This window comes from Triticum dicoccoides, chromosome 5A (genome assembly GCF_002162155.2).
Source record: "Triticum dicoccoides isolate Atlit2015 ecotype Zavitan chromosome 5A, WEW_v2.0, whole genome shotgun sequence".
Classification (NCBI taxonomy): domain Eukaryota; kingdom Viridiplantae; phylum Streptophyta; class Magnoliopsida; order Poales; family Poaceae; genus Triticum; species Triticum dicoccoides.
In genome coordinates, this window is record NC_041388.1 from 470,235,664 (window position 1) to 470,256,204 (window position 20,541).

General features: G+C 44.1%; 1 protein-coding gene across 2 annotated transcripts in view; it reads left to right on the plus strand.

Moving 5' to 3' along the window:
- LOC119302310 (oxysterol-binding protein-related protein 1D-like) overlaps nucleotides 1-2,539 on the plus strand; it is a 27,850-nt gene extending 25,311 nt beyond the window's left edge. For both annotated transcript variants that reach the window (XM_037579347.1, XM_037579346.1), the window contains exons 7-8: nucleotides 1,184-1,528; nucleotides 2,104-2,539. In XM_037579347.1, the coding sequence (XP_037435244.1) occupies nucleotides 1,184-1,528; nucleotides 2,104-2,262 (504 nt within the window). In that variant the 3' untranslated portion in view covers nucleotides 2,263-2,539. The remainder of the gene's footprint in view (nucleotides 1-1,183; nucleotides 1,529-2,103) is intronic.
- The last annotated feature ends 18,002 nt before the right edge of the window (nucleotides 2,540-20,541 follow it).

A 20,541-nucleotide genomic window follows, 5' to 3' on the forward strand; every position in this document is an offset into this window, starting at 1 on the left:
AGCTCAGGAGGGATCCGGAGCGAATGATCGTCCCCCCCGAGAGGTTCGATCGAGTGAACTGCCCTAGTTCCTTTGGGTGTTCGCTCCAAGCGCTTGTTCGCGTGACCTGTGACCCAGAAATAAAGCAAAGCGCGTGGGACAAAACTGGCTAGCCCAATTAACTGCTTTTTGCAAAAAAATGCCGTCAACAAAAAATCGAAAAATTATGATACAGGAATTGCCAAAAAAATGTATAATTTAGACATGAGAAAAAAAAATGCATGGATGTATATATAAAAACAGAGATAGAATTACCATGACAGTAGGAAAATGCCACCTCTTTGTAACATGAAAATGTCACCTATATGTAACATGAAAAATGCCTTAACACAATGAAAAATTCAGCTTATATGTAACATGAAATTGACATGCTACATACAAAAAGAAATTTGCCATGGTACAATACATAAAAAAAATATTATCTACAATTTGCCATGGGGACATTTCAAAACGTACCTACAAATTGACAGGGGTTCGTGGAAGTTTAGCTATCCATGTTCCAGAACCATGAGTTGGTTTTGAGATCTTATGGGTTTCAGCTCTAGCCTACCCCAACTTGTTTGAGACTAAAGGCTTTGTTGTTGTATTGAAATGTAATAAACTTCTGTTTTTAGCAAATGCCTACTAGGCTAAACAATAATTTACATTAAAAGTAGTAATTGATTAAAATTAGCGTCTTACATTATGGGACGGAGGTAGTAATTCTAAGATAATGCATCTTTTAAAACATCAATATAGGCACTATGATTTTGTTCCTTCTCTTGGAGTAGTCTAACTAGCTAGGATTGTCGAAAACCCCCCTTGTCGTGTTCGGATGCATTCTGTTGTTGTATAGGACAGTAGGAGTGGTCTAACTAGCTAGGATTGTCGAAAAAATACGAGCTCAAGATTCTTGGAGAATCTGGGGGGAGGTCTGATTCTCAAGATTCTGAGAGAATCGGCCAAAAGAACTGGCCTCCGTAGAGAATTGTGGCTGACGTCCTTAAAGGGCGACATGGTCACTTCAATGTACCCCCTCCGTCCCAAAATAAGTGTCAACTTTAGCTATGCATTTGCTATTGATCGTCAGTAATTTATTTGCAGTCTAAATATATTTGGGCCCACATAGGGTCAACATCTTAAATAATTTGGATCAATCACGCAGGTGCAAGGATTTGTACAAGATAATAGGACTGGAGAGAAAGTCGCTATGTTAATTGGAAAATGGGATGAAGCTATGTATTATGTGCTTGGGGATCCAAGCGCTAAACCCAAGTGGTACGACCCAATGTCAGAAGCAGTTCTTTTGTGGGAGAGAGACAAGTCTTTGAATCAAACCCGATATAACCTTTCTCCATTTGCAATTTCTTTAAATGAATTGCCACTTCACATGTTGACGATGTTGCCTCCTACTGATTCTCGCCTGAGGCCTGATCAGAGACATCTGGAAAATGGTGAATACGAAAAGGCAAATTTGGAGAAACTCAGACTTGAACAACTTCAGCGGCAGGTATTCCAGTATTATGTTTGATTTAATCTTTTATCAATGTGTTTTCTTGTTTCTTTTTATCATAGCATCATTTATAGGAGTTGAGATTGTCACATTGGCCGACCAAGTACCGTGGCTAATATTGTAAGTCAGAAACCATGGGTTTGGAATCTCATCTGTCGTGTGTAATTTGCACTCATTAGTCTCATGAATGAAGAAGTATCTTCTAATTGTTCCGCGGATCTGATGCTCACACTGTTTGTAAAGCTCAATATCTGAATTAGTGAAATATGATTGTAATTTCCGAAGCGTTCTTCCTTACACATTGGAAAAGAAACTTCCCAGGAGTTCTTTCAATTGGTTGTAGCAACTAGCAATTGAGACCCAGTTTATTAAATTTTATTCTAGTTTGATTTGCAAAGATGACAAGATTCTGACAGCTTGAGAATTTTAAACATTCATATTCATAATGAGGAAGAAATCATAACTTTGGTGCTTATGCTATTTGGCAGCATATTACTTGTGTTTATCACCAGGCTCATTTTTTGGCTGGCTTCACTCCTGCTGGTGCCACATGTAATGGCTTATATTTACAGGCTCGAAGGTTACAAGAGAAAGGCTGGCAACCAAGGTGGTTCAGGAAGGACGAGGACGACAGCTACTGCTATCTTGGGGGATACTGGGAAGCGAGGGAAAAAGGAAACTGGGACGGGATCCCCCATATATTCGGCCAGAGCAGTGCATCGACCGGGTAGTCGCAGCTATAACCCTGCGCCTCTTTCTTTTATGGTAGTGGTGTCCACATTTCCTTTACACGGAACATTGATTGGCACAAAATGAAAATGTGAATATATGCCAATTTACTGGAGGTTTCACGTAGCCAGAATGTACTGGCAAATACTTGATGAGATTGTGTTACTACCTCTCTCTCAGTTTACAGGGCATGCGCGTGCCCCTAGGTTGTTAATTTGATCAACTTAATACAAGTCATATATTACAAAAAATATACCAATATAAACTTCAGATGCTCTATTTTCAAACTGTATAATTTTTGTGTTATATAGTTTATATTAAGGTTATAAAATTGACAATCTAAGTATACGCGTAGGACTTATAAACTGAAACGGAGATAGTAGTAGGAATGCGGTTAAGTAGGTAGGTTTAATGCATGCAAAATTCAATTATGGGCTCGGCTGAAATATACTTATTTTGGAACAATTTGATCCCTTTTTTCACTCTGGATATTTGTCTAGCAGTTTTGTGAATTCTGTAATCATACTTTTTTTGCGGGAAACTGCAATCATCTCTATTACTATTAAAAGAGCAAACTTAGACCCTATTCGAAGACCCGCCACTTCACCATTCCGCTCCCGGAGCTGGAGTTAAAAAGCACGGAGCTGGGAAATAGATGCTCGGCAGCTCCTCGTATTCTTAGGAGCTGGAGTGACTCCGAACAAGGCCTTAAGTTCCCCTAAAATTACCCCATAAAGTGTACACAGGTTAACCAGGATCCTTCGATCTGATACAAGTAACAAAATTTGAGAGTCAATATTACTTTGTGTTCTGTCTCCCCCATCGAACGGCTAGGAGCTGGAGTGACTCCAAACAGGGCCTTAAGTTCCCCTAAAACCACCTCACAAAGTGTACACAGGTTAATCAGGATCCATCGATCTGATCCAAGTAACAAAATTTAAGAGTTAATATTACTTTGTGGTCCGCCTCCCCCATCAAACGGTGCACAGGAAATGTTCTGCCACCGTCTACCAATTGCGCAATGGGTCCGTGATATCCCTTCCCACGATCCCTCCTCTCGGTCGCCCCCTTGCCAGTGCTCTCCTCTTCCGGCCTCTGCCCATGCACGCCGCTGCCGGTGCTCCATGTCTGTCGCAGGAGCCGGCTCATCTGACAAGGAGATTGGACGCCCCCGCTGCTGGCGCGCCATGTCTCCGCCGCAGGAGCCGCCTCATCTAACGAGGAGATTGAACGCCCCCGCCGCGAGCGCTCCATGTCTGCCGCAGGAGCCGCCTCATCTGACAAGGAGATTGGACGCCCCGCTGCCACTTTAGAAATCGATGAATTGCCGCCGCTGTTACTCCACATACGAGGATCGTGAGTACAATATTCAGCTACCACACATCGGGGGCGCAAGAATCAACACAAGATGATGTGATGCGGAGCATTCTACGGACATCACCATGTCAAGAGTCCGTTTGGCAAGTGACATGCGTGACATCCACTTCACATACATAAAGGTGAATCATCTCCTTTACACGTGCTCACTTGACTCCTTCGAGGATGGTATACTACTTGACATTCCTCTCGTGTGCATGCATAGGTATTGTCGGAGCTTCATGGATGACGAGGAGGAGTGCAAGCGCCAAGGAACACCTACACCATCCGCGAGGGAAGCATGAAAACGAAGATGGAAGAAGACGGAGCTGTAGAGTCTATAGTGGCCGGACGACCGGAAACCACCGGACGTCCGACACTACAGGGCCCGGATGGCCGAGCGCACCCGGATGTCTGACACGTCCACACCCAACCGACCAGAAGGACGGATGCTGCCAACTACAGCGCCCGGACGACCGCCAACCTCTGGACGTCCGACAAGTCCCAGTCATCGGACGACCGACGTCTGATACGTCTCCAACATACCTATAATTTATGAAGTATTCATGCTGTTATATTATCATTCTAGGATGTTTTACAATCATTTTATAGCAACTTTATATCATTTTTTGGGACTAACCTATTGACATAGTGCCCAATGTCAGTTGCTGCTTTTTGCTTTTTTTTTACATCACAGAAAATCAATACCAAACGAAGTCCAAACGCAGCGAAACTTTTTGAATAATGTTTATGGACCAGAAGACACAACTTGGGCCAAAGAAGTACAAGAGGGGTGCCCCGAGGGGGGGCACAACCCACCTGGGCACGCCTGGGGGCCTAGGCGCGCCCTGGTGGGTTGTGCCCACCTCGGTGGCCTCTCGCACCGCCTCTTCTGTTGGGGAACGTAGTAATTTAAAAAAAATTCCTACGCACACGCATGATTATGGTGATGCATAGCAACGAGAGGGGAGAGTATGTCTACGTACCCTCGTAGACCGAAAGCGGAAGTGTTTATCAACGTGGTTGATGTAGTTGTACACCTTCACGATCCGTCCCGATCGAGTACCGAACGTACGGCACCTCCGCGTTCAGCACACGTTCAGCTCGATGACGTCCTCGCCTTCTCGATCCAGCAAGAGGGGCAAAGTAGTAGATGAGTTCCGGCAGCACGACGACGTGGTGGCGGTGTTTGTGAAGAACAATCTTCGCAGGGCTTCGCCCAAGCGCTACGAAAACTATGAAGGAGGATAAACTAGAGGGGACGGGGTTGCCGGCACACGACTTGGGGTTTTTTGATGTGTCTTGGGTGCTAGCCCTATCCCTCTATTTATATGTTGAGCCTTGGGGTCGAAACTTGGAGTAAAAGCCTCCACAAAGTCAGTTTCACCCAAAAGGCAAGAGTCCTTCTCGGACTCCAGGACCAGACGCCAGGGTTCCTGGCGTCTGGACCCAGACGCCAGGGATCCTGGCGTCTGGCCCCTGGACTCCGCAAAACTTCCTTTTGCGCTTTCCAAAAACCTTATGGCTTTCCCCTTTGGCCAAAATAAAGTGTTCTCGTACCCAAACATTTCGGGAAACATCCGGAACCCCTTCCGGTGAATTTCGGAACCCTTCCGGAGACCAAACATTATTATCCCATATATCAAACTTTATCTTCGGACTATTCCGGAGTTCCTCGTCATATCCGTGATCTTATCCGGAACTCCGAACAACATTTGGTTACCAACATACATAACTCATAAATACTATATCGTCAACGAACATTAAGCGTGCGGACCCTACGGGTTCGAGAACTATGTAGACATGACCGAGACACTTCTCTGGTCAATAACCAATAGCGGAACCTGGATGCCCATATTGGCTACTACATATTCTACGAAGATCTTTATCGGTCGAACCGCATAACTACATATGTTGTTCCCTTTGTCATCGGTATGTTACTTGCCCGAGATTCGATCGTCGGTATCTCAATACCTAGTTCAATCTCGTTACCGGCAAGTCTCTTTACTCGTTCCGTAATACATCATCCCACAACTAACTCATTAGTTACAATGCTTGCAAGGCTTATAGTGATGTGCATTACCGAGTGGGCCTAGAGATACCTCTCTGACGATCGGAGTGACAAATCCTAATCTCGAAATACGCCAACTCAACAAGTACCTTCAGAGACACCTGTAGAACACCTTTATAATCACCCAGTTATATTGTGACGTTTGGTAGCACACAAAGTGTTTCTCCGATAAACGGGAGTTGCATAATCTCATAGTCATAGGAACATGTATAAGTCATGAAGAAAGCAATAGCAACATACTAAATGATCAAGTGCTAAGCTAACGGAATGGGTCAAGTCAATCATATCATTCTCCTAATGATGTGGTCCCGTTAATCAAATGACAACTCATGTCTATGGTTAGGAAACTTAACCATCTTTGATTAACGAGCTAGTCAAGTAGAGGCATACTAGTGACACTATGTTTGTCTATGTATTCACACATGTATTATGTTTTCGGTTAATACAATTCTAGCATGAATAATAAACATTTATCATGAAATAAGGAAATAAATAATAACTTTATTATTGCCTCTAGGGCATATTTCCTTTAGTCTCCCACTTGCACTAGAGTCAATAATCTAGTTCACATCGCCATGTGATTTAACACCAATAGTTCACATCACCATGTGATTAACACCCATAGTTCACATCGTCATGTGACCAATTCCCAAAGGGTTTACTAGAGTCAATAATCTAGCTCACATTGCTGTGTGATTAACACCCCAAAAGTACTAAGGTGATCATGTTTTGCTTGTGAGAGAAGTTTAGTCTACGGGTCTGCCACATTCAGATCTGTATGTATTTTGCAAGTTTCTATGTCAACAATGCTCTACACGGAGCTACTCTAGCTAATTTCTCCCACTTTTAAAATGTATCCAGATTGAGACTTAGAGTCATCTGGATCAATGTCAAAATTTGCATCGACGTAACCCTTTACGACGAACCTTTTGTCACCTCCATAATCGAGAAACATATCCTTATTCCACTAAGGATAATTTTGACCGCTATCCAGTGATCTACTCCTAGATCACTATTGTACTCCCTTGCTAAACTCAGTGTAGGGTATACAATAGATCTGGTACACAGCATGGCATACTTTATAGAAACTATGGCTGAGGCATATGGAATGACTTCCATTCTCTTTCTATCTTCTGTCGTGGTCGGGCTTTGAGTCTTACTCAATTTCACACCTTGTAACACAGGTAAGAACTCTTTCTTTGACTATTCTATTTTGAACTACTTCAAAATCTTGTCAAGGTATGTACTCATTGAAAAAACTTATCAAGCGTTTTGATCTATCTCTATCGATCTTGATGCTCAATATGTAAGTAGCTTCACCAAGGTCTTTATTTGAAAAACTCCTTTCAAATACTCCTTTATGCTTTCCAGAAAATTCTACATTATTTTCGATCAACAATATGCCATTCACATATATTTATCAGAAATGATGTCGTGCTCCCACTCACTTTCTTGTAAATACAGGCTTCACCACAAGTCTGTATAAAACTATATGCTTTGATCAATTTATCAAAGCGTATATTTCAACTCTGAGATGCTTGCACCAGTCCATAGATGGATCGCTAGAGCTTGCACATTTTGTTAGCACCTTTAGGATTGACAAAACCTTCTAGTTGCATCATATACAACTCTTCTTTAAGAAATCCATTAAGGAATGTAGTTTTTGACATCCATTTGCCAGATTTCATAAAATGTGGCAATCTGCTAACATGATTCGGACAGACTTAAGCATCGCTACGAGTGAGAAAATCTCATCGTAGTCAACACCTTGAACTTTGTCAAAACCTTTTTCGACAAGTCTAGCTTTGTAGATAGTAACACTACTATCAGCGTCCGTCTTCCTCTTGAAGATCCATTTATTTTCTATGGCTTGCCGATCATCGGGAAAGTCAACCAAAGTCCACACTTTGTTCTCATACATGGATCCCATCTCAGATTTCATGGCCTCAAGCCATTTTGCGGAATCTGGGCTCATCATCGCTTCCTCATAGTTCGTAGGTTCGTCATGGTCAATTAACATGACCTCCAGAACAGGGTTACCGTACCACTCTGGTGCGGATCTCACTCTGGTTGACCTATGAGGTTCGGTAGTAACTTGATCTGAAGTTACATGATCATCATCATTAGCTTCCTCACTAATTGGTGTAGGAGTCACAGAAATAGATTTCTGTGATGAACTACTTTCCAATAAGGGAGCAAGTACAGTTACCTCATCAAGTTCTACTTTCCTCCCACTCACTTCTTTCGAGAGAAACTCCTTCTCTAGAAAGGATCCATTCTCAAAAACAAATATCTTGCCTTCGGATCTGTGATAGAAGGTGTACCCAACAGTTACTTTTGGGTATCCTATGAAGACACACTTCTCCGACTTGGGTTTGAGCTTATCAAGATGAAACTTTTTCACATAAGCATCGCAACCCCAAACTTTAAGAAATGACAACTCAGGTTTCTTGCTAAACCACAGTTCATACGGTGTCGTCTCAACGGATTTAGATGGTGCCCTTTTTAATGTGAATGCAGTTATCTCTAATGCATAACCCCAAAACGATAGTGGTAAATCGGTAAGAGACATCATAGGTTGCACTATATCAAATAAAGTACGGTTATGATGTTCGGACACACCATTACGCTGTGGTGTTCCAGGTGGCATGAGTTTGTGAAACTATTCCACATTGTTTTAATTGAAGACCAAACTCGTAACTCAAATATTCGCCTCTGCGATCAGATCGTAGAAACTTTATTTTCTTGTTACGATGATTTTCCACTTCACTCTGAAATTGTTTGAACTTTTAAAATGTTTCAGACTTATGTTTCTTCAAGTTGATATACCCATACTGCTCAAATCATCTGTGAAGGTCAGAAAATAACGATACCCACCGCGAGCCTCAACACTCATCAGACTGCATACATCAGTATGTATTATTTCCAACAAGTTTGTTGCTCGCTCCATTGTTTCGGAGAACGGAGTCTTAGTCATCTTGCCCATGAGGCATGGTTCGCAAGCATCAACTGATTCATAATCAAGTGATTCCAAAAGCCCATCAGCATGGAGTTTCTTCATGCGCTTTACACCAATATGACCCAAACGGCAGTGCCACAAATAAGTTGCACTATCATTATTAACTTTGCATCTTTTGGCTTCAATATTATGAATATGTGTATCACTACGATCGAGATCCAACAAACCAATTTCATTGGGTGTATAGCCATAGAAGGTTTTATTCATGTAAGCAGAACAACAATTATTCTCTAACTTAAATGAATAATAATATTACAATAAACATGATCAAATCATATTCATGCTCAACACAAACACCAAATAACATTTATTTAGGTTCAAATCTAATCCCGAGAGTATAGGGAGTGTGCGATGATGATCATATCATTCTTGGAACTACTTCCAACACACATCGTATAACGCCCTCGATGCGACTATATCTCCCACGTGTCGAGGCATGACTTAGAGGCATAATCGCATTGAAGGCATATGTCGCAAGTGAGGTAATCTTCACACAACCCATGTAATATAAAAAGGGAAGAGATTACATAGTTGGCTTACACTCGCCACTTCACGCAATTACATGAATAAAGCATTACATCATCCAAATACCATCAAGGCCCGACTACGGAGCCAAAATAAAAGAAGAACCCCAAATGCGGCAAAAGTCCCTGATCGACCCCAACTGGGCTCCACTACTGATCAACTAGAACGAAACAACACAAAGGACAAGATCTTCATCGAGCTCCTCCTGAGCTTGGCTGCGTCATCCGCACGGACTCATCGGCACCTGCAAGCTGGTTTTGGAAGTATCTGTGAGCCACGGGGACTCAGCAATCTCGCACCCTCGCGATCAAGACTATTTAAGCTTATGGGTAAGGTAAAGGTATGAGGTGGAGCTGCAGCAAGCGTCTAGCATATATGGTGGCTAACATACGCAAATGAGAGCGAGAAGAGAAGGCAAAGCACGGTCGATAAAAGTATGATCAAGAAGTGATCCTAAAACAACCTATGTCAAGCATAACTCCAACAACCGTGTTCACTTCCCGGACCCCGCCGGAAAGAGACCATCATGGTTACACACGTGGTTGATTCATTTTAATTAAGGTCTACTTTAGGTTTTCTACAACCGGACGTTAACAAATTCCCATCTGCCCATAACCGCGGGCACGGCTTTCAAAAGTTCAAATCCCTGCATGTCCCAACTTAGCCCATCACAAGCTCTCACGGTCAACGAAGAAATAGACCTCCTCCCGAGACATTCCGATCAGACTCGGTATCCCGGTACAACAAGACATTTCGACAGGGTAAAACTAAACCAGCAACACCGCCCGAACGTGCCGACAAATCCCGATAGGAGCTGCACATATCTCTTTCTCAGGGCACACTCAGATGAGCACTCCGTACAACTAAAACCAAACCTCGAGTTTCCCCGAGGGGGCGCTGCACAGGACTCTAGTTCGGACCAACACTCAGAGGAGCACTGGCCTAGGGGGGTTAGAATAAAGATGACCCTCGGGCTCGCGAAAACCCAAGGGAAGGTGGTAGGTTGTTAGTGCAAATGGTAAAACCAAGGTTGGGCATTGCTGGAGGAGCTTTACTTAAGGCGAACTGTCAAGGGGTTCCCATTATAGCCCAACCGCGTAAGGAACGCAAAATCCGGGAACATAACACCGATATGACGGAAACTAGGGCGGCAAGAGTGGAACAAAACACCAGGCATAAGGCCGAGCCTTCCACCCTTTACCAAGTATATTGATGCATTAATTAAATAAGATATATAGTGATATCCCAACAAGTAAAACAGGTTCCAAACAAGGAACAACATCTCCATGTTCCAACAAGGAACAACTTCAATCTTCACCTGCAACTAACAACGCTATAAGAGGGGCTGAGCAAAGCGGTAACATAGCCAATCAACGGTTTGCTAGGACAAGGTGGGTTAGAGGCTTGGTTCAACAATATAGGAGGCATGATAAGCAAGTGGTAGGTATCGCAGCATAGGCATAGCAAAAGAGCGAGCATCTAGCAAGCATAGATAGAAGTGATTTCGAGGGTATGATCATCTTGCCTGAAGTCCCGCAAGGAAGAAGAACGAGTCCATGAAGAAGACAAACGCACATAGACGAACGGGTCCTCACAAACGCGACGTTACCGGAACTAACCCGAAGAAGCAAACACCGGAAAAGAAGCACATGACATAGTAAACAACCAACACATGAACATGATATGACATGCGAGATGCGGGATGTGATGCATATGCAAGAATTGACAAGGAAAGCATGAACCTGGCCTCAACTTGGAAATCCAAGTGTGCCACTGGAAAGATGAGATGAAATCGCTTGAAAACGATATAAAGAACGCCGGAATCGGAGTTACGGTTTGGAAATGGCAAGCGGTTCAAAAATGACACCGGTCTGCGATTTACAGCAAGTAGGCATCTAAATGCAACGAAATGAACATGCTATAGCACCCAAACATGACAACAAAATACATGGCAGGGATACACACAATATTCTTAACAAAAGTCTATCACTGAGCTACGGCCAATTCACCCATTAACAAGTTCAAACAAGCATGGCAAAAATGCATATGAAAAACAGATCTCAGACTTAGTGAAATTAACACTTGTCTGGAATTTCAGATCAGGTAGCCCTCTTCAGAGCAACAAAACTACATGCTACAGGACCTGAACATGGCAAAGTAAAGCATGGCATGGAGCTACTCAAAGAGCTTAACAAAAGTCCCTTAGTGACCTTGAGCCAAAAGGGATCAGAAAATACAATTGCAAGCATGTGAACATAGCAAAAAAACAGAATCAGATCACAGACTTAGTGAAAACTGGCACATGCTGAAATATAACTCAAGTAGGCATGTTTACGAGCTCGATGCACTCAATACGGTGCAAGTCATGGCAAGACAAGCATACACCCATCAAGAAGGCACAAAATGCACTCTAGACATGACAAGAACAATAGCATAGCATGCACGGATTAACTACAACATCACCGGCAAAATTGCAAACAAGTTGACAATCTGCCCAGATTCACAAAGTAGCAAAAGTAGAGCTCGATTGACTCAAGCTAGGGTGCTCCATAATTTCAAACAAATACATGGATGGAAAGAGAACTACAAAATTAACAAAACATCCTTACTGATCATCCTCAAAAGAGGCACGGATCACTAGGAAACAACATGAACATATGGCAACATGAGGTAAACAGCTGCAGGACTTAGTGAAATTACTAAGTCCCTGAAAACAGAATTAGCAAGTGCACCACTTTGCAAGCTTGCACAAGTCACCACGCACATCACAAAAATACATGGGTTGCACCTCTGTGAAGATGACAAAACCCTTAACAAAACACATGTAGAACTCATGGGCATAGCATGCACACATTAATCATGACAAAAATGACAAAAACCTAAACGGAGTAGCAGATCTGACAATTAACTCAAGTAGCCCTCTTCTAACAGCATTTCGGGCATCAAGATGAACTCAAATGAAAATGATGCAATGGAATGAAATGATGTACTCTCTGAGGTGAACATTTTGATATGCTATATGCAAGAATCGGAACTACGGATGCAAAGTTACGAGGCCACGAACAGGAGCACATGGATCTGGGAATTCCGAGGACTTAGTAGAAATTTATACCCTGTGTAAAAAGTCAATGGGACGAGGATATCCCGGTACGGAGGGATCCGAGCGGCGCGAGGTTGTTTGGTTGGTGGGCTTGGTGGATCTGGTCCACCCCGAGTGGATCCGGCTGGGACGGGCTCTGGCGAGACGAGGCGCGAACTCCGGCGATGGCCGGTGGAGCTCCGTCGACCTGGTGGCGAGGAGGAGGCGAGGCCGAAGCGATGTGGGGGCGGCCGGGAGGCGGAGATGGCGGCGAAGCACGGCGAGGTGGCGGCGTACGGCGGCACGTCGGCGCGGCGGCCGGCGAGCGCGGTCGGGCGGCGAGGCGGCGTTGCCTGGCGGCGGCGGAGGCGGGCGGCGTGGGCGGCGGGGAGCAGCGGGCGCGGGCCTCGCGCTGGCGGCGGTGGAGAAGATCGGGCCCGGTGGGCCTGCCTCGGCCCCGGAGGGCCGCGGCGGCGCGGGGAAAGAGAGAGGAGGCGGGGCGCGTGATGTGGCGGCGCGGGATAGGTGGAGGGACGCGGCGGTGCTGAGGTGGCACGCTCCCATTGGTGGGAGTGAGGTGGCCGGCGAGATGGACATGTCCGGCGCGGCGTGGACGCGTCCGGCGACGCGAGGGGAAGGTTTTTTAGGGTTTGCACCGCGAATTTCAGAGTGGAACACATATATATATAGGTGGAGGGAGCTAGGAGAGTCCAAATGAGGTGCGGTTTGCGGCCACGTGATCGTGATCGAACGACCGAGATGATGGAAGAGGTTTAGGTGGGTTTTGGGCTAAATTGGAAGGGTGTTGGGCTGCAACACACACGAGGCCTTTTCGGTCCCTCGGTTAACCGTTGGAGTATCAAACGAAGTCCAAATGATAAGAAACTTGACAGGCGGTCTACCGGTAGTAAACCAAGGCCGCTTGGCAAGTCTCGGTCCAATCTGGAAATGTTTAATCCCCACACATGAAAGAAAGGTAGAAATGACCACCGGAGGAGAACGGAGCGCCGGATTGCAAAACGGACAACGGGAAAAATGCTCGGATGCATGAGACGAACATGTATGCAAATGAAATGCACATGATGACATGATATGCAATGCATGACATGCAAGCAATGACATGGCAACAACAGCGAATAACTGCACGACACCTGGCACATCGGTCACGGGGTGTTACAACACTCCACCACTACCAGAGGATCTCGTCCCGAGATCTAGAATGTCACCGGAGGGAAAAACGGAAGAGGAAGAGGAGAGGTAAAACTAAGTTGCTTCTTTGACAAACGAGTGAAACCACGAACCTTGAAAAGGTTAAGCCATTTCGAGAAAAGAATACAACGGCGATGAACGAAGTTGAAAACACTCCGTTAGAAAAGAGGGACAAGGAAGAACAACTTCGAGCAGCACTCTGGTTGAGAAGTTATGCAAGACTTGATACGATGAAAAGAACTTGAGCAGAGGACACGACACTCCGGTTAAACAAGATAGAGAAGGGATAAGACTGATATAATTTGGACAGCACTTCGACTGTAAATGGAAGAAATTGAACATGATCTTGACAAAACGAGATGACGGGTGAAAAGAACAACATCGCAATGCCTCCGGAAGAAAAGAATAGAAGATAGATAATTGAAATAAAAGAAAGGAGAAGAAAATGTCATCTTATGCCACAAAAGAGCTTGAGAAGGCATCTTTAGGAGAAGGGTCGAACGGAGTTGTTGGAAAAAAAACACCAACGAAAAGAATAAGGTTGATATGGTCTTATGGAATACATCTCAAATTATGAGGTGACAACCTGCCACTCACGGGAAAGAATTGTATTGATATGAACAAGGAGACGAGAAACTTATTTCACCGGGAGGATAAATGAAGAACTTGGGTCATTTATAAGCACCATTAACGCAACAATCCTTAGGGAAGGCTTTAGGTGAAATATAACCCAAGATAACTCCCATGACGAGATTGATGGATTTACGATATCTCAATCTTGACAACATGTGAATCATGAACCACATAGGGAAATCATCAAGAATGACATAATACCACCTCAAATGATACGGTAGAAAGAATAGCACTCCGGATTGCAAGATGAAGAAAACTTGAGCTCATCTGAAAAGAATCTTGATGAATGCTTCGAGAAGGAATTAAATCCTTTATGGACCATCATGTAGAAACTTCATGAGAACTCCGGTAATAAAAGAAATGATCAATCGAAATGGAGGATGAAAAGAATAAGGTTGACTCCTTGCAATTATTTAGATGAATCTCCGTGGTGATGTAATTTCGAGAGCTAGGAACTTCGGGAAAAGAAAGATGAGCTATTAAACCCAAAAATTTTGATGAACCTCCGGAATAAGGAATTAAATCACTTGGACGAAACAAGAGTAAGAATTACATTATGCTTATCCTTCACCAATTTAAATTGATGACAATCAACGGATTTGGCATATTACTTATTCTCGTAGAAAAGGATTTGATATGATAATGAAGGAATAGAAATCTTGAACGAACCACCGTAAGAATTAAAAAGAACGATTAAAACATGAAGACACACCGGGAAGAATTAGCAATTAAACGAAGATGCTTGAGAGAATTTAGATACATGAGAACGAAGAGATCACTTGAACGAAACACCGGTAAGATTTAGAGAACCATAGCTGAAAGCTGAGAATGAATAAATTCTGAGATGATGGACTCCGGAGAAACAATCTGAAAAGAATCTTGAATTGCTCCGGATGGGTGAAAAGAATTCTCACGATCAAAACAATTACAAGAGGATGGTAAACAAACTAGAATCACGAATCTTGAAGAGAATGGAGCAAGATTAAAGAGAAACTCTTCTTCAGACTTCAAAAGATGAGAATGACAACGAGAAACACCACCAAGAATCGTTTAGGTACTCCGGAAGAATCAAAACGAAGAGGTTGAACCAACAATGAAAAGAATTTGGAAGATCTTGGAGAAGACATTTGACTGATGATAACTCATTCCTACATCAAACTTTGGAACGAATTTAGGATAGCTCCGAGAAAAATAAGAAGAGTCAGGTAAGATCCTGGAAAAAGACCTGTGGGTTAGGGCCCACTCAAAAGAAACACCGTTGAAATGATTTAAAAGAGAGGTTGCACCGGTTGAATTAAATAGCTAGAATGAGATAACAACCTTGAAAGAGCTTGAACGAATGCAGAGTGGAAACACGAATCTTCGAGATATCTTGTGCACTCCGGAACAATTAAATGGCGAGAAGTGAATGAATATGAGGTGCACCGGCATGAGAAGATATTTGAAACAAGGAAAAAAGATATGATCAACACCGAAAGCTTGAATTGGTTCCACCGGAGAAGAAAATGAGTGACGAGAGACGAACTTGAAGCTTCGTTAGCATCTTCCTGAGAATCACCGGGTAAGAACATGAAGGAAAAGAATGGAGAGACTTCACATCAATGAAGGATACTTGAATAAAAATCCGAGTCCTTGAAGAAAAACAAGGGTGGGAGGGAGGGAAAACAAAGGCAACTTGGAGACGGATGAAACAAACTCCGTTCAGAAGAAACTAATATTTGATCTTGCGGATATTGAAATGATCAGATCCACTTGAAGAGAAACACGCCGTTTGAAAATGATTGACATGACAATCTCGATTATTATGAGGATTGGTATTCACATCGGAGTATGAGAACACCATTTGGGGAAGGTATGGAATCAACTCTTGACTTCGAAGCAACTCGAATACCACAACTCAAAAACAAAACAAAGGATTGGCTTGCAGAATAAGCCAGAACAAACATATGATAGAGATTTCGTCCGAATTTTTCGTGGTGGGGCCTACACGGGCTCGATCGTACAGCACCATCATGTATAAGGCAGTGCACATGACATACGAAGCGTCCCCGAGTCGGCATAGCCAAGGACTCTTTAAGACACAACGAGACCACTGTAAAATCAACCGTGAATAGGCGGACCACTAGATGTCGAACCCCAATTTCATATCATACATCTGTCGGAAAAATATCCTAAGAGCTACTTGAATTCCCACCTATGAAACTCCCGAACCTTTCCGGTTATGCAATCAGGTGTTGGGGATACAGGGGAAGCATAATATCTCACCCAAATCTAGCAAATCCTACATCCAGCTGTATCCATCCTTCAACACATAACCAAGAAAACCTTCGGAAATCGTCTACCTCAACCTTCGAAAAACATCCGTTATACAAATTATGGCGATACTCCCGAACTCCCGCCCCAGTACTGGGTGGCGTCGAGGTTATCTCACCAACGAACTGCATAAAAGAGATTTTCGATGTCGGCGTACTAAACTCAGGTATTCCAGAATTGCAACGATAAAATTATGATGGCAACACCTCAGAGCTCAACTCCCCGGGACACTTCCACTAAACCCCTGACAAGAGGCACCAAGACAATGTTCTCATCATAAAACCATCGGAACGATTCTAAGATACCCATGTGATCCTAAATTTTTTTAGTGAAATTGAGAAGAGAAGAGTCAAAACTCTACGTCAGGATGCCTTACCAGAGCGATGAAGGAGACTGGGAAGTAAAAAGAATTCCTAACTCTCCGATATATAATTCCTAAAAGACTCAAAACATTTTTCTAGACACAACTCGGCCGCTAAAAACGATCAAGCAATGGGGCTCCTAAGGTCGGAGAAGGCTCTGATTACCAACTTATAACGCCCTCGATGCGACTATATCTCCCACATGTCGAGGCACGACTTAGAGGCATAATCGCATTGAAGGCATATGTCGCAAGTGAGGTAATCTTCACACAACCCATGTAATATAAAAAGGGAAGAGATTACATAGTTGGCTTACACTCGCCACTTCATGCAATTACATGAATAAAGCATTACATCATCCAAATACCATCAAGGCCCGACTACAGAGCCAGAATAAAAGAAGAACCCCAAATGCGGCAAAAGTCCCCGATCGACCCCAACTGGGCTCCACTACTGATCAACTAGAACGAAACAACACAAAGGACAAGATCTTCATTGAGCTCCTCCTGAGCTTGGTTGCGTCATCCGCACAGACTCATCGGCACCTGCAAGCTGGTTTTGGAAGTATCTGTGAGCCATGGGGACTCAGCAATCTCGCATCCTGGCGATCAAGACTATTTAAGCTTATGGGTAAGGTAAATGTATGAGGTGGAGCTGCAGCAAGCGTCTAGCATATATGGTGGCTAACATACGCAAATGAGAGCGAGAAGAGAAGGCAAAGCACGGTCGATAAAAATATGATCAAGAAGTGATCCTAAAACAACCTACGTCAAGCATAACTCCAACAACCGTGTTCACTTCCCGGACCCCGCCGGAAAGAGACCATCACGGTTACACACGCGGTTTATTCATTTTAATTAAGGTCTACTTTAGGTTTTCTACAACCGAACGTTAACAAATTCCCATCTGCCCATAACCGCGGGCACGGCTTTCGAAAGTTCAAATCCCTGCAGGGGTGTCCCAACTTAGCCCATCACAAGCTCTCACGGTCAACGAAGGAATAGACCTCCTCCCGAGACGTTCCGATCAGACTCGATATCCCGGTACAACAAGACATTTCGACAGGGTAAAACTAAACCAGCAACACCGCCTAATGTGCCGACAAATCCCGATAGGAGCTGCACATATCTCTTTCTCAGGGCACACTCAGATGAGCGCTCCGTACAACTAAAACCAAACCTCGTGTTTCCCCGAGGGGGCGCTGCACAGGACTCTAGTTCGGACCAACACTCAGAGGAGCATTGGCCCGGGGGGGTTAGAATAAAGATGACCCTCGGGCTCGCGAAAACCCAAGGGAAGGTGGTAGGTTGTTAGTGCAAATGGTAAAACCAAGGTTGAGCATTGCTGGAGGAGCTTTACTTAAGGTGAACTGTCAAGGGGTTCCCACTATGGCCCAACCGCGTAAGGAACGCAAAATCCGGGAACATAACACCGATATGACGGAATCTAGGGCGGCAAGAGTGGAACAAAACACCAGGCATAAGGCCGAGCCTTCCACCCTTTACCAAGTATATAGATGCATTAATTAAATAAGATATATAGTGATATCCCAACAAGTAAAACAGGTTCCAAACAAGGAACAACATCTCCATGTTCCAACAAGGAACAACTTCAATCTTCACCTGCAACTAACAACGCTATAAGAGGGGCTGAGCAAAGCGGTAACATAGACAATCAACGGTTTGCTAGGACAAGGTGGGTTAGAGGCTTGGTTCAACAATATAGGAGGCATGATAAGCAAGTGGTAGGTATCGCAACATAGGCATAGCAAAAGAGCGAGCATCTAGCAAGCATAGATAGAAGTGATTTCGAGGGTATGATCATCTTGCCTGAAGTCCCGCAAGGAAGAAGAACGAGTCCATGAAGAAGACAAACGCACGTAGACGAACGGGTCCTCACAAATGCGACATTATCGGAACCAACCCGAAGAAGCAAACACCGGAAAAGAAGCACACGACATAGTAAACAACCAACACATGAACATGATATGACATGCGAGATGCGGGATGCGATGCATATGCAAGAATTGACAAGGAAAGCATGAACCTGGACTCAACTTGGAAATCCAAGTGTGCCACTGGAAAGATGAGATGAAATCGCTTGAAAACGATATAAAGAACGCCGGAATCGGAGTTACGGTTTGGAAATGGCAAGCGATTCAAAAATGACACCGGTCTGCGATTTACAGCAAGTAGGCATCTAAATGCAACGAAATGAACATGCTACAGCACCCAAACATGACAACAAAATACATGGCAGGGATGCACACAATATGCTTAATAAAAGTCTATCACTGAGCTACGGCCAATTCACCCATTAACAGGTTCAAACAAGCATGGCAAAAATGCATATGACAAACAGATCTTGGACTTAGTGAAATTAACACTTGTCTGGAATTTCAGATCAGGTAGCCCTCTTCGGAGCAACAAAACTACATGCTACAGGACCTGAACATGGCAAAGTAAAGCATGGCATGGAGCTACTCAAAGAGCTTAACAAAAGTCCCTTAGTGACCTTGAGCCAAAAGGGATCAGAAAATACAATTGCAAGCATGTGAACATAGCAAAAAAACAGAATCAGATCACAGACTTAGTGAAAACTGGCACATGCTGAAACATAACTCAAGTAGGCATGTTTACGAGCTCGATGCACTCAATACGGTGCAAGTCATGGCAAGACAAGCATACACCCATCAAGAAGGCACAAAATGCACTCTAGACATGGCAAGAACAATAGCATAGCATGCACGGATTAACTACAACATCACCGGCAAAATTGCAAACAAGTTGACAATCTGCCCACATTTACAAAGTAGCAAAAGTAGAGCTCGATTGACTCAAGCTAGGGTGCTCCATAATTGCAAACAAATACATGGATGGAAAGAGAACTACAAAATTAACAAAACATCCTTACTGATCATCCTCAAAAGAGGCACGGATCACTAGGAAACAACATGAACATATGGCAACATGAGGTAAACAGCTGCAGGACTTAGTGAAATTACTAAGTCCCTGAAAACAGAATTAGCAAGTGCACCACTTTGCAAGCTTGCACAAGTCACCACGCACATCACAAAAATACATGGGTTGCACCTCTGTGAAGATGACAAAACCCTTAACAAAACACATGTAGAACTCATGGGCATAGCATGCACACATTAATCATGACAAAAATGACAAAAACCTAAACAGAGTAGCAGATCTGACAATTAACTCAAGTAGCCCTCTTCTAACAGCATTTCGGGCATCAAGATGAACTCAAATGAAAATGATCCAATGGAATAAAATGATGTACTCTCTGAGATGAACATTTTGATATGCTATATGCAAGAATCGGAACTACGGATGCAAAGTTACGAGGCCACGAACAGGAGCACATGGATCTGGGAATTCCGAGGACTTAGTAGAAATTTATACCCTGTGTAAAAAGTCAACGGGACGAGGATATCCCGGGACGGAGGGATCCGAGCGGTGCGAGGTTGTTTGGTTGGTGGGCTTGGTGGATCTGGTCCACCCCGAGTGGATCCGGCCGGGACGGGCTCCGGCGAGACGAGGCGCGAACTCCGGCGATGGCCGGTGGAGCTCCGGCGACCTGGTGGCGAGGAGGAGGCGAGGCCGAGGCGATGTGGGGGTGCGGCCGGGAGGCGGAGATGGCGGGGAAGCGCGGCGAGGTGGCGGCGCACGGCAGCACGGCGGCGCGGCGGCCGGCGAGCGC